Here is a 13,122-nt window from a genome sequence, read left to right on the forward strand (position 1 = left end):
TAGGCTAAATAATTACAAACTATATTCCCTATGGTGAAATGCAATTAATTGTACAATAGTCTGCAACTCAAAACTACTCATTCAAAACTATTCTCTGATTGACAAAAATCTCTCATTGGAGAAAGAAAATAAATCTGAAAAATGTTTTCTCAGGAGAGTCACACAACACTTTTAAATGGAAACTTTCTGTCTGTTTTCCTTTTTGGAGGAAGGAAGAAACAAAGAATGTAGGAAAAGATTATAAAGAGGCTTTTTAACAAAAAAGACTCTAAAGTAAAAGTACCAATAGTAGTTTTCATTCATTCTCCTATACTACTTGAAACCAACAAATTTGAACGCTGGCAAGGAATGAGAACTTTTATTCAAGTTGGCTTAAACATTAAACCAAATTAGATATCAAGGTAGACTCTAAGATTACAATGGTTTGACTGTATAGGACTCAAGCGGTAAAGAAAGTGTAAAATGGGTTATTGTATTTACTGGGCAGTACTTGCATCCTGCTAAACTAATAGTTTAAGAACTACAAACTGAAAAGAACTTGCATCCTAAGGCTGCTGTAACCTTTCATCTGGAAGGCTCCTTCTTAATCTCTACTTAGGGTTCTATTTTTTAATGGAAAAGAAACAGTTTAAATGATGATGTATGTAATAAATCACATATTTACAGTTCTCCTAGTGTTTTATTTTGTAAAACAAATGAAAATAAATTCCCACGAATTCCTACCCTCCTCTACTCCGCCTCTCCTCTAGGAATAAACAGTTATTGTAGGCCCCTCCTATCACTAAAAATTCTATTACAATGAATCTCTCTTCAGCATCTCTGGATCAATATAACGTAATGTGGCTGAAATGACTGCTTTAGTAATCACTCAGGGGAGTATCAGAACAGTTTCTTTTGTTACAAGGAAATAAATTTAATATTTTATCTTAAGGAACTACAATCTGTACGAGTCAGGGATGAGCTAACAAGTATGATGAAAGAGCTTATCTGCTCAAATTCTACTTTGTAGAATTACTGGTACTGAGATTCCCAGTCCTTCTACAGACCATTTCAAATGTTACATGCACTACACAGTGAATATATGCCCCTTGTACATAACCTCTTGTGTTAACTGACCTTGATTTCTCTCTAGGGTTCTTGAAAAATAAATTTAATGTGAAAAAATTACACTTAATACACCTTAAATAATGATAGTTGTCGCATATTTAAAATTTGTAGGTGCTGTTGTTTTTCCTTATCTCCACGACTTCTATTTCTTAGAGGAGGACTTCTGGTTGGTGGATTTTTCATAACCACATAAAGTTCCACACTTTCTGAAGCCAGATAAGAAGTGTTCTGTGTCAGCTACTATTAAATAAAATCCCCAAATGGCACATGTCCTCTAATATCACTCTGACCAAGATGACTTCTGGAATTTTTGTCCTGGATTTGCAGAAAGCAGTTGTGTGTAAGTGTTCCACATGAGGTCTCTGGGAAGTAAGGGCAGTGTGTCTCCCTTGCTCTTAGTTGAGCTACCCATTACTAACCATGGGCAAAGGTTTCTAATAGCACACACTCTCAACCTGAAACAAAGACGATATCGAAATATCTGTGAAGTGATCTAGTCATTACATCCACCATTGTTTCCCCAATACCATCATTTTCTAAATCCGCTTCTATAAAAAGAAAGAAAGAAAGAAAGAAAGAAAGAAAGAAAGAAAGAAAGAAAGAAAGAAAGAAAGAAAGGAAGAAAGAAAGAAAACAGTTGCAAAGAGAAGGGGTCTGGAGAAGCAACACACAGGGACAAAGAAGTGAAAAATTCACTGGCAAAACTGCTGGCTGGAATGCTGAGCCCGTGCATCCAGGACACCTGCTAAGCACTGTGAACCCCTAGCCTGGCATCAGTTTAATTTCCTCACCCCCCAGTTCCCACCCCAGGACCCACCCCCCAGGTCCCACCCTCAGTTCCCACCCCCCAGTTCCCACCCTCAGTTCCCACCCCCCAGTTCCCACCCTCAGTTCCCACCCCCCAGTTCCCACCCTCAGTTCCCACCCCCCAGTTCCCACCCTCAGTTCCCACCCCCCAGTTCCCACCCTCAGTTCCCACCCCCCCAGTTCCCACCCTCAGTTCCCACCCCCAGGTCCCACCCCCAGTTCCCACCCTCAGTTCCCACCCCCCAGTTCCCACCCTCAGTTCCCACCCCCCAGTTCCCACCCTCAGTTCCCACCCCCCAGTTCCCACCCTCAGTTCCCACCCCCCAGGTCCCACCCTCAGTTCCCACCCCCCAGTTCCCACCCTCAGTTCCCACCCCCCAGTTACCACCCCCCAGGTCCCACCCCCAGATCCCACCCCCCAGGTCCTACCCTCAGTTCCCATCCCCCAGTTCCCACCCTCAGTTCCCCCCCCCCAGGTCCCACCCCCCAGGTCCCACCCCCCAGTTCCCACCCCTAGGTCCCACCCTCAGGACCCACCCCCAGCTCCCACCCCCCAGGTCTCACCCTCAGTTCCCATCCCCCAGTTCCCACCCTCAGTTCCCACCCCCCAGTTCCCACCCTCAGTTCCCACCCCCAGTTCCCACCCTCAGTTCCCACCCCCCAGTTCCCACCCTCAGTTCCCACCCCCCAGTTCCCACCCTCAGTTCCCACCCCCAGTTCCCACCCTCAGTTCCCACCCCCCAGTTCCCACCCTCAGTTCCCACCCCCCAGTTCCCACCCTCAGTTCCCACCCCCCAGTTCCCACCCCAGATCCCACCCCCCAGGTCTCACCCTCAGTTCCCATCCCCCAGTTCCCACCCTCAGTTCCCACCCCCAGTTCCCACCCTCAGTTCCCACCCCCCAGTTCCCACCCTCAGTTCCCACCCCCCAGTTCCCACCCTCAGTTCCCACCCCCCAGTTCCCACCCTCAGTTCCCACCCCCCAGGTCCCACCCTCAGTTCCCACCCCCCAGTTCCCACCCTCAGTTCCCACCCCCCAGTTACCACCCCCCAGGTCCCACCCCCAGTTCCCACCCCCCAGGTCCTACCCTCAGTTCCCATCCCCCAGTTCCCACCCTCAGTTCCCACCCCCCAGGTCCCACCCCCCAGGTCCCACCCCCCAGTTCCCACCCCTAGGTCCCACCCTCAGGACCCACCCCCAGATCCCACCCCCCAGGTCTCACCCTCAGTTCCCATCCCCCAGTTCCCACCCTCAGTTCCCACCCCCCAGGTCCCACCCCCAGTTCCCACCCCCAGGACCCACCTCCATATCCCACCCCCCAGTTCCCACCCCCCAGTTCCCACCCTCAGTTCCCACCCCCCAGTTCCCACCCCTAGGTCCCACCCCCAGGTTCCACCCCCCAGTTCCCACCCCCAGGTCCCACCCCCAGGTCCCACCCCCAGTTCCCACCCCCAGATCCTACCCCCCAAGTCCCACCCCCCAGGTCCCAACCCCCTGGTCCCATCCCCGGGTCCCACCCCCCAGGTCCCATCCCCAGATCTCACCCCCGCTGCTTTCCTCCTCGGTTTCAGCATTCCGTGGAGACACGCACGCCCCCCCCCCCCCCCCCCCCCGCACGGCCCCCCAGCAGGGCGCAGGGTGCTGGGTAAGCAGGCTTCTCCCGCTGCCGGTCCAGCAGTTGCGCCTCACGCTCAGTCCCGGCAGCTCGGAGGAAGGGAGACTAACTAGAGAGCCGGCCAGGGCAGCAACACAGGCTCTTTCCAACCCTCGTCCGACCGTCCACTGCCTCCCAGACCGACGCCCAGCCGTCAGTCAGACCCCAGACGCGTCCCGTCCCCCCGCCCCGCCGGCGCTGAGGCCGAGGCGCTGCCGAATCCGGAAAAGTTTCTGAGGTCCTGGTGGCCCCACAAGGAACAGCATGGGGCCCTCCGAAAACACACCCGAGCCGAGCGCCAGCGGGGCCCCGGCAGCATCGCTCTCCTTTGGGCCGGAGAAGCCCGCGGCGCCTCGCTCCCAGGGCCCCCGCGCCAGGTCCCGGGAATGAATGGAAGGGCGTCCCGCGCACCGTGCAGCCCTCGCCGCTCCCGCCAGACCCCCGCCCGCGCGCTCCTTGGAGGTCCCATGACACAACCCCCGTTCCAGCGAGCCCCCCGGGGGCCGCCCGGCTGCCCCGCGCCCTCACGCGCCCCTCACGCGCCCCCGGGAAGCGGTGCTGGCAGGGACCCCGCGCAGCCGGCGGCTCCCACGCGCCGCGCAGCGACCTCGACCCCGGCCCCGGCTCCCTCCCTCTCCCGGCGGCCCCGGCCTCTCCGAGCCCCTCTCGGGTCCCACCCTCAGGCCAGCTGGCCCGGTCCCTCTCGGGGGCCCACCCCCACGATCTGCTGGCCCTGGGCCTCTCGAGGTCCCCCTGCCCCTCAGACCCGCTATCCCGACCCCATCAGACCTACCGCCAGTTCCAGCCACCCTCGGGGACCTCCCTCTCCTCGCGGTCCCGCCCTCGCGGGGACCCCCTCACACCTGTCCCGGCCCCTCGCGCGAACTCCCCTCAGACCCGCGGTCCCGCTCGCTCTCGGGGTCCCCTCTCTTCAGACCCGCTGTTCCGGACCCTCGCGGGGTCCCCCTCGGACTCACATTCCCTGTCCCGCTGAGGGTCCCCCCTGAGCCCGTCTTGGGGTCTGTTCTTCACAGTCCGGACGGCCAGACCCGCTCCGGAACTCCCCTCACTCGGGTCCTCGCCGACCTCGTCCCGCCCAGGGTCCCCCCGCCTCGGCTCCCGCTGTCACAGCCCCGCGCCCCGGGTGCGCTCACCTCAGACCTGCTGTCAGCACCCGGCCCGGCGCCGCCGCCGCCGCTTCCTCTCCCACACTTGTTCCCCGGTCGCTCTTCTGCCGCTGGTCCCCTGGAGGGTCCCTGAGTCCCGCCGCTGAGTGCAGGGCCGGCCGCGCGGAGGCTCCGCCCGCGGTCTCGGCGTCGCGTCCCACTCTCTCCCGCAGGACCCCGCCGCCGCCGCTGCCGCCGGGCGCCACACGGACCCTCCCGCAGCCGCCGCTGCTGCTGTCCGAGGTGCGGCTCTTGCCAGGGGTGGCCAATCGCACCCGACTGCGCCGAGCGCGCTCCGCCCCACGGGCTCATCCGCCCGCCCTCCGCCCCCAGACCACGCCCCTAGCTCGACTCTGATAGGCTCTCTACTGACCTTCCTTGATCGCGGGGCACAGGCCTGGGCCCGGATATAGGTACTTGATTGAAGGTGCCTGAGGAGCCGAGCTGTCGATGGCGCCCGAGGATTGGTGGAGCTGACCTCGGGGCAGAATGAGGCGGGGCGGGGCTTCTTTGGACGCGGAAGCCCTTGCAACTTCACTTACCCGCGGGCCCGCCTGGGGTGCGGTCATTTTTGTTTGTGCAGCGCTGCGGTCAAAGTTCGCGGCACTCCTCCCAGCGCCTTTACTTTTCTTGGGAGACTCCCAGAGGCCAAGGCCCCCTGGGACTCCCCTGGACCACCCTGCTAGAGCCATTGAGGAGGACCCCATTCTTCCGCTAGACCTTGCACAGCCTTCTGAGTAATTCTGCCGGAAATTAATATAGTGTTTTGTTTTTCACTCAGGACTTGTAAATATTTCCTGGATTTAAACTTTTTTTTTTTTTTTGTATTTTTGTCAAGGGAATTGCCCTACCTTGTATTGCGTTCAACAGACATCAGCTTAATGCTTTTGGAAAAAGAAATAGATATACTAGATGCGTGCTCTGCACAAGTAAATGTTCAACACGGATGGGGCACATTTTGATAGGTACAAGGACAAAACTTTAGAAATAATCAGTCTGTGGGTTTTTTTGTTTTTTTGTGTTTTTTTTGTTTTTGTTTTTTTAAATATATTTTATTGATTTTTTACAGAGAGGAAGGGAGAGAGATAGATAGTCAGAAACATCGATGAGAGAGAAACATTGATCAGCTGCCTCCTGCACACCCCCCACTGGGGGATGTGCCCGCAACCCAGGTACATGCCCTTGACCGGAATCGAACCCGGGACCCTTCGGTCTGCAGGCCGATGCTTTATCCACTGAGCCAAACCGGTTTCGGCCAGTCTGTGGGTTTTGATAATCATGAGAATAGGCGGAACAGGAACTGTACAGGGGAAACCCTGTTAGCTTTAGCAAGCTTTCAGCATGCCTCTTCAACATATTCTTTTTCAGGGCCACATGGTTTAATGGTTTTGTGTGAACTAATGGCCAAAGGATAATACACTTTGACCCACGTGCAACCTGTGATACCAGAGACCCGTCCTGACCCAGGGTGAAAGATTGTGCCTGCCAGGGGTGAAAGTGCATCATGTTACACAGAGCCATTCCTTCTGTTTGTGAAATTGTCCATGTTGACCAAACAACACAGGAAACCAAAAACTACTCTCACCCCAAAGTTTATGCAGTTTGACAAGTCAGTGTTTATGAAGAAATGGTGTCATTTCAGAAACACAGTTTGATCCGAAGCCTTGTCAGATGTGTATATAGGACTTCACTCTCGGGAAACTTCTACCATTAACTCTTTTTTGTGTGTGTTAGCTCCCACTGACAAATTTGTGTTCTAAACACTATATTTTCCCTAGTGTTTTGAAATCACGCCTCATTCCAATGACGATGCTGCCCCCCCCCTTTTTTTTAAATATATTTTATTGATTTTTTACAGAGAGGAAGGGAGAGGGATAGAGAGTTAGAAACATCGATGAGAGAGAAACATCGATCAGCTGCCTCCTGCACACTCCCTACTGGAGATGTGCCTGCAACCCAGGTACATGCCCTTGACCGGAATCGAACCTGGGACCCTTGAGTCTGCAGGCTGACGCTCTATCCACTGAGCCAAACTGGTTAGGGCACGATGCTCCCCTTTTACATTTAAGTTTGAGTGTCAGGGTATGCTGAGAGGGCCTGTGAGGACGGGCTAGCAGGACTCCAAGAACAGTTCTGAAGTAGACATCTCCCCGGCAGCGCGACTGCGTGCCACGTGGGGAGGGGATGCAGAGGCATTTCAAGGTGGTAAAGCTTCGTTTTGAGGGAACTTGATTCCTGTAGGTCTAGAAAAACTGTCCAAAATCATTATATTAACATAAGTAGGTCCTCCTTCTCTAAAGAGTCATTGAGTAAGAGCTCATCTTACCAATTCTGAAGTTGGCAATAGGGATTGGAAGAAAGGGGGTAAGTTTTCACCACCCTAGTGTTCAGTTGTGTCTATTCATATAAAAAAAGAAATGCATGACTATTAACAGATGTTATTTACAATCAAGAAAATAGAAATAAAACAGAAGCATGATAAAAATCCAAGTGTCTTGAAAGGAAGCCAATTAGCAAGGAATCAACTCTTTTCTCTTTGATTCATTATAGCAATGAATTCTAATTTCTAAATTGTTGGTGCTTTTTCTGGTCTATGACTACTGGTACTGATAGGAACTCAAGTTGCTCAATATAGTTGATTACAAATAATTTAGATCGGATCTAACAGCATAAATAAAGAAAATGACATCATCCTTTGGATAGGAGACAATTCTGAAATCTTAGTTGATATATAGATGGTGAACAGTGAGCTGCAAGGATGGCTCTGATTTAGAAGGGGCTTCAGAAGATCTCTGAACTCCTGAAAAGACATTGCAGCATTCCAGTCTGGAAATTCTTGAGTTTTGTTGGGAGGAAAAAAAATCTCTCGCAAATATAGCCAAGATTTATATGAAGACAAGGTAGAAAAAAAATCCCTCACAAATATAGCCAATATTTTAATGAAGACAAGGTAGAAAAAAAATCCCTCACAAATATAGCCAAACTTTAAATGACGACAAGGTAGAAAATAAAAACGTTAAAATAAATGGGATGAGAACAAGGTTTTGTACTTTGAGAAGACTCTATGAAGGCCAATTCAGAGATAAATTCGGTCCCAAAGGATCTGAGAATCAGAATACTGGATTCCACCCAGTATTTATACAGTATTTTTATACTGTATTCAACTTTACTACTTGTGAGTTACTTTTCTATGGAGACTTGGTGCAGCACAGACAGTAGGGTTACTTTGGACAAACCATTAAACATCTCTGCGCCTTTGTCCTCATCCCTTTTCTTGCTACACACAACTAGAGAAGGGAGATCGTCATCTGTCCCTCAAACAAAGCTTGTAACACTGTGTCCCCTTCCACGCAGAGGGAATCACACAAATCAGTTTGTGCATTGAGTCCGCTCTCTTGTTTTCTGTTTCCAGAGCACCTTCCTTCAGTTAGCCTAATTAACCTCCTGTAGGCAAAGGTGGCAGTTGAGAGCTGGTCCACAAGTCATTAGATTGGGGAGAACCACCCTAAAAAAACCAACATTCTAGCCCTAACCGGTTTGGCTCAGTGGATAGAGCGTCGGCCTGCGGACTGAAAGGTCCCAGGTTCGATTCTGGTCCAGGGCATGTACCTGGGTTGCAGGCACATCCCCAGTGGGAGATGTGCAGGAGGCAGCTGATCGGTGTTTCTCTCTCATTGATGTTTCTAACTCTCTATCCCTCTCCCTTCCTCTCTGTAAAAAATCAATGGGATATATATTTAAAAAAACACACACCAATATTCTAAGAAATATGAGGCATTTGTATTCTCCAGGGCCTGGTTCTGAGTCTAAACAAGGCCGACTGGACGCTCTCATTTTTTTAGGCAAGTGGCAGCTCTTTTCTCGTCTGTAAAATCGGGATAACATCTTATCGAGTAAACCTATACAAACAGAAAGGACTCCCAGAGACTGGGAAACTATCCTTTTGTTCACTCCAGGACGGAATACCAGCATCCTTGTCTTTATTTTAGTTCTCAATAAAGTTTCAATTAGGCGGGGAGGAGCCAGGCACCTTTTCTTCGGGACTCTAGATATTTAGGCATGATGTCGTTCACCTGCTTAACGAAGAGATAGACCAGCTCCACCTGCAAAAGCCCTTCAAACCCTCTGCCTCTCACGTCGCTAAGGATGCCCACTTTGGCTCTGGCCCCGGGCGCCGCCTGGCGGCTGTTTCCGGAAGTCGCCTCTGGGCTTCGGGGTCCTGGCCGAGAAGAGGCCTGCCCATGGCTTTGCCTGGAGAGACTCTGTCTCCGCCCCTAGCCGCCAGCCGCTAGCCGTGGACGATTTTAAGGCGGCGATGAAGGGGCTGGGGTTAAGGCGAAGGAGGCGTCCGGCGACCTCTCCATTCCCTGAAGGATGGCGGAGTCAGGCGATCCTTGGGCAGCTGGCGACCCGGAAGTTGCCACCGAAGCGAGGGCCCCGTTGCCGAGCGCGGGCGCGAGGGGCCGGGCTTCCCGGAGACGGGGAAGAGGTCGCCGCGCCTCCCGCTCCTCAAGTTGTCTGCTCCGTCGGGCACAGCTTGGCGGGCGTCGCGTTCGCCGGGCGGGTGGCCGCCGTCCCCGGGTGGCACGCTCAGCTGTGGTCAGAGGCGACATGAGTGCTGCGGGGCTGCTGGCTCCGGCCCCGGCCCCGACTGGAACGCCGCCGGCGCCGGAGTATTACCCCGAGGAGGACGAGGAGCTGGAGAGCGCGGAGGACGACGAGCGCAGCTGCCGGGGCCGCGAGTCCGACGAAGGCGCGTCCTTTAGGGCGCCGGGCGGCGCGGGGACGGGGTGGGACTGCGTGGGCAGGGATGGGGCCTCGGGGAGAGGGGCGGCCCGACCCGCGGGCTCGGGGCAGCCGGCAGGACCGCGGCGCCGGCGAGTTACCCCACCTGTTCAGGGCGCGGGACGCTCTGGGGACCTTGTGCCCGACAGTCGCGGGAAGAAGGGACTTAGGGGACGGTTGTCACAGCTGGAGTCCCTTTAAGGTCCCGCCCCTCGTTCCCCTACCGCTTCGGGCTGAACCTCCGGTCTCCACCGGTTGGAATGAGAAAGCCTTTCATTGAGTGCCCCTCCCGCTTAGTTCCTCGGAGGAGCAGAGCGTTTGGCCTCCGCGGCCGCTCCCCCGCCCCCACCCTCTGTCCAGGGTGGGGGTGGGGGGGGGATGCTTTGGTCAGACTTGGTTTGGGCAGCGCCAGTGCAGTTCAGGTTGGTTAGAAGCATGGGGCTTGGCATCAGTAATCAGCGGTTCTCAACCTGTGGGTCGCCACCCTTTCACAGGGGTCGCCTAAGACCATCGGAAAACACATATAATTACATATTGTTTTTGTGATTAATCACTATGCTTTAATTATGTTCCATTTGCAACAATGAAATTGGGGGTCACCACAACATGAGGAACTGTATGAAAGGGTCGCGGCATTAGGAAGGTTGAGAAACACTGGGTTAGATGGAGGCCTGACTTTGGCTCACTCGCCAGGCTTTTGACCCTGGACAACTCGCTTAAGCTTAGGAGCCCCAACTGCCCCAGCAGATGGGGTTTCCTAGGGAAGGTGCGAGGGGGGAGTGAGGCACGTCAGTAAAGTGCTGACCTGGCACTTTAAAGCCTGGTCCTTGGGAAATACTCAGGTTTTTTGTTTTGTTCTGTTTTTTCATCTCTGGGGGAACGGACACGGGGGGAAGGAAGGGATTTGGGTTGGCCTCATGGGGCCCAGGTGTTGTGTTTTTAAGTTCCCTGCTGTTTGCATCGTCGTGACTGCCTCTCAAGCAAGGCTTGCTTTTCAAACTGGGTTTTACACTTTGGCAAGAGTGAGGAAAACGTTTGGAGGGATTGAAGGAGCTGGCTGGAGGAGGAGGAAGGTGACGAAACAAAAAGCAAGGGAGAAGAGAAAGGGGGATGGAGACCGATATCTGGGTGGAGTATTCTGGCGCAAAAGAGGGCTGTGGCGCAGAAGGTAGAGCCGCTGCCTGGAATGAGGGGTAGGTGTTGGGCATCGCAGTCCCCCAGGTGCCAGGCACTGCGGCCGGCACAGGCCGGGGACTCAGGGAAGCCTCTTGACTGGAGGAGGACAGAGTTTGTAGAGTGTTGGGCCTGTAACAGCCTTTAAGAAGGCAGCTGCGTGTGCAGATACAAAGTTGAAGGAACTAATTGCATTTGGTTAAACCACATTTGAAGACAAAGCTTACCCAGGGATTGTGAATGGGAATCGCTTGTCCCTTGTACTGCTTTTCATGCTCACCAGGGGGAGCAATGAAGCAAAAAATGATTTTTCCCTCCTGCTGAAATTATGTAGACACCCCTGCCATTTGCTTATTCTAAGAACAGTGTTTAAAACATTCTGAAAGTTTCCGTGTGATCATCTCGTCTTCTTTTAGTTGTAACTTTAAAAATATTTCAGTTATTAGAGTTCAGCTCCTTGAGTCGGATTCTCCTTTGTACATACGTGACGTAAAATGTGTTAAGGGTTCAAACTGGGCATATACCGGAAGAGAATGTAGCATTAGGGTGTCTTGGAGTAGGGACCAGGGCTTGCCTGCCTGTAGTTTTCCAGTCTTACACCCACATCTTCTTTTCCTGAGTGGCCAGTATTCTGCGGAAGCAGCAGCCTTGACCACGGCTGCCTGTGTCTGATGCACCTTGTTCTCTAGCTGCACTTGAGAGAAAAGCAAGCTCTTTGTGTAAAGCTGACCTTTTAGAAGTTGGAAATGGCATATTCTTTTCTGAAGTAACTAATATATATTTTTTGTTGATGGCTTCACTCAGGTCTGCATTGACTAGAATTCATTTAAAAGAAAAACTACTAGAAATTTACTAAGTGTGTCAGGTGATATCAACTCTATAAATGATTTTAACAAACCCTTCTTCCCTGATTTTACGTAGACACTGAGGATGCTAGCGAAACTGACCTGGCAAAGCATGATGAAGAAGACTATGTAGAAATGAAAGAACAGTGAGTATGAATTTTAGATTTCTACCTGGAACAAAGAATTAGCAAGGAAGTCTCTATAGTGACCTTGTGTGTATGGCTTTGACCATAGTGTTTCCAAAGACCATGTACTAGTCACATTTAATCAGTCTTCCTGTTAAAAGAATCTTTTGAAGATATGCTAGAAAGAACCTGGAGGGAGTGACCCCTGGGTAATAAGGCCATATACTAGTAATTGGAGAGAACCATTCCCCACTTTTTTTAAGATGTGAAAAGCATTAGAGAGGGTAAATGATGTTTCACAGCTACTGGCTTCTCAGATTGACATGACCCCAGCAAGTATTAGCTAGAACAGCGGTCGCCAACCGGTGGTCCGCAGCCCACTGGCAGCCCATGAGGTCTGAAAGGTCGGCGACCGCTGAGCGAGATAGTATGTTAGATTCCAGAGAGTTCAGGGAGACCAGGACTGGAGAGCGGGACTTTTTTACTCCAGCGCTTTCCCCTTAGCACACGGTCTCACCCTATCCCTCTTCTCGTTATCTTTGATAGAGCCACAACTGTGTGTGCCCAGAGAAACTAAAACCACTCACTGTTATCATAAACGCGGATGCAAGACATCATAAAAAATATGCCGATAAGTGTTTGTGGAATGTATTTTGAGGCTCTTGATTTGACTTTTTAAAATCTATCAACTATGCGGCCCAAATTTCCTTTCCTTATAGGTCTTATTTGCAGAAGTTTTGTGACCATCCTCTGGATTCTGTCATCTTTTCCAATCATTGGAACCCAAAGGGATAATTCAGTTAAAATTTAACCAATATGACTGAATAAAGAAAGATTATGTCATGTGATTTTTCTCATAGCTTCATCCCTGAAACTGCTTGTTTTTTTAAAAAATTTTATTTTTAGTCTCTTCAGGCTTTTTAATGATTTACCTTGGGCCATTTGAAATGTATTCTCACCTACTTGTTCTTTTTTTTTTTTAAATATATTTTATTGATTTTTTACAGAGAGGAAGGGAGAGAGATAGAGTTAGAAACATCGATGAGAGAGAAACATCGATCAGCTGCCTCCTGCACATCCCCCGCTGGGGATATGCCCGCAACCCAGGTACATGCCCTTGACCGGAATCGAACCTGGGACCTTTCAGTCCGCAGGCCGACGCTCTATCCACTGAGCCAAACCGGTTTCGGCTACTTGTTCTTTTCTGGAACCTGAATTTTTTGTTGTCATTTACTTCTTCAGTCCTATATAATAAAAGGCTAATATGCAAATTGACGGAATGGTGGAACACAGGACGCTATGACATGCACTGACCACCAGGGGGAAGACGCTCAATGCAGGAGCTGCCCCCGGGTGGTCAGTGTGTGGGAGCACTGCTCAGCCAGAAGCCCTGAGCCTATGCTCATGGCTGGCGAGCGCAGCAGCAGGTGGTGGGAGCCTCTTCCATCTCTGCAGCAGCG

At 51.9% G+C, this 13,122-nt stretch overlaps 2 protein-coding genes across 8 annotated transcripts in view; one reads left to right on the plus strand and one right to left on the minus strand.

Annotated features, from left to right (window-relative positions):
* TAOK3 (TAO kinase 3) overlaps nt 1–5,000 on the minus strand; it is a 151,172-nt gene extending 146,172 nt beyond the window's left edge. For all 5 annotated transcript variants that reach the window (XM_036353932.1, XM_036353933.1, XM_036353934.1 and 2 more), the window contains exon 1: nt 4,723–5,000. The gene's annotated coding sequence lies outside the window, so the exon portion shown is untranslated. The remainder of the gene's footprint in view (nt 1–4,722) is intronic.
* A 4,176-nt stretch (nt 5,001–9,176) lies between these two features.
* The window catches only part of SUDS3 (SDS3 homolog, SIN3A corepressor complex component), an 85,045-nt gene continuing 81,099 nt past the window's right edge, over nt 9,177–13,122 (plus strand). For 2 of the 3 annotated variants that reach the window (XM_036353582.1, XM_036353583.1), the window contains exons 1-2: nt 9,177–9,487; nt 11,614–11,683. In XM_036353582.1, the coding sequence (XP_036209475.1) occupies nt 9,346–9,487; nt 11,614–11,683 (212 nt within the window). In that variant the 5' untranslated portion in view covers nt 9,177–9,345. The remainder of the gene's footprint in view (nt 9,488–11,613; nt 11,684–13,122) is intronic. The other variant, XM_036353584.1, reaches the window with a different exon arrangement.

Source organism: Myotis myotis, unplaced genomic scaffold (assembly GCF_014108235.1).
Source record: "Myotis myotis isolate mMyoMyo1 unplaced genomic scaffold, mMyoMyo1.p scaffold_m19_p_20, whole genome shotgun sequence".
NCBI classification, from domain to species: domain Eukaryota; kingdom Metazoa; phylum Chordata; class Mammalia; order Chiroptera; family Vespertilionidae; genus Myotis; species Myotis myotis.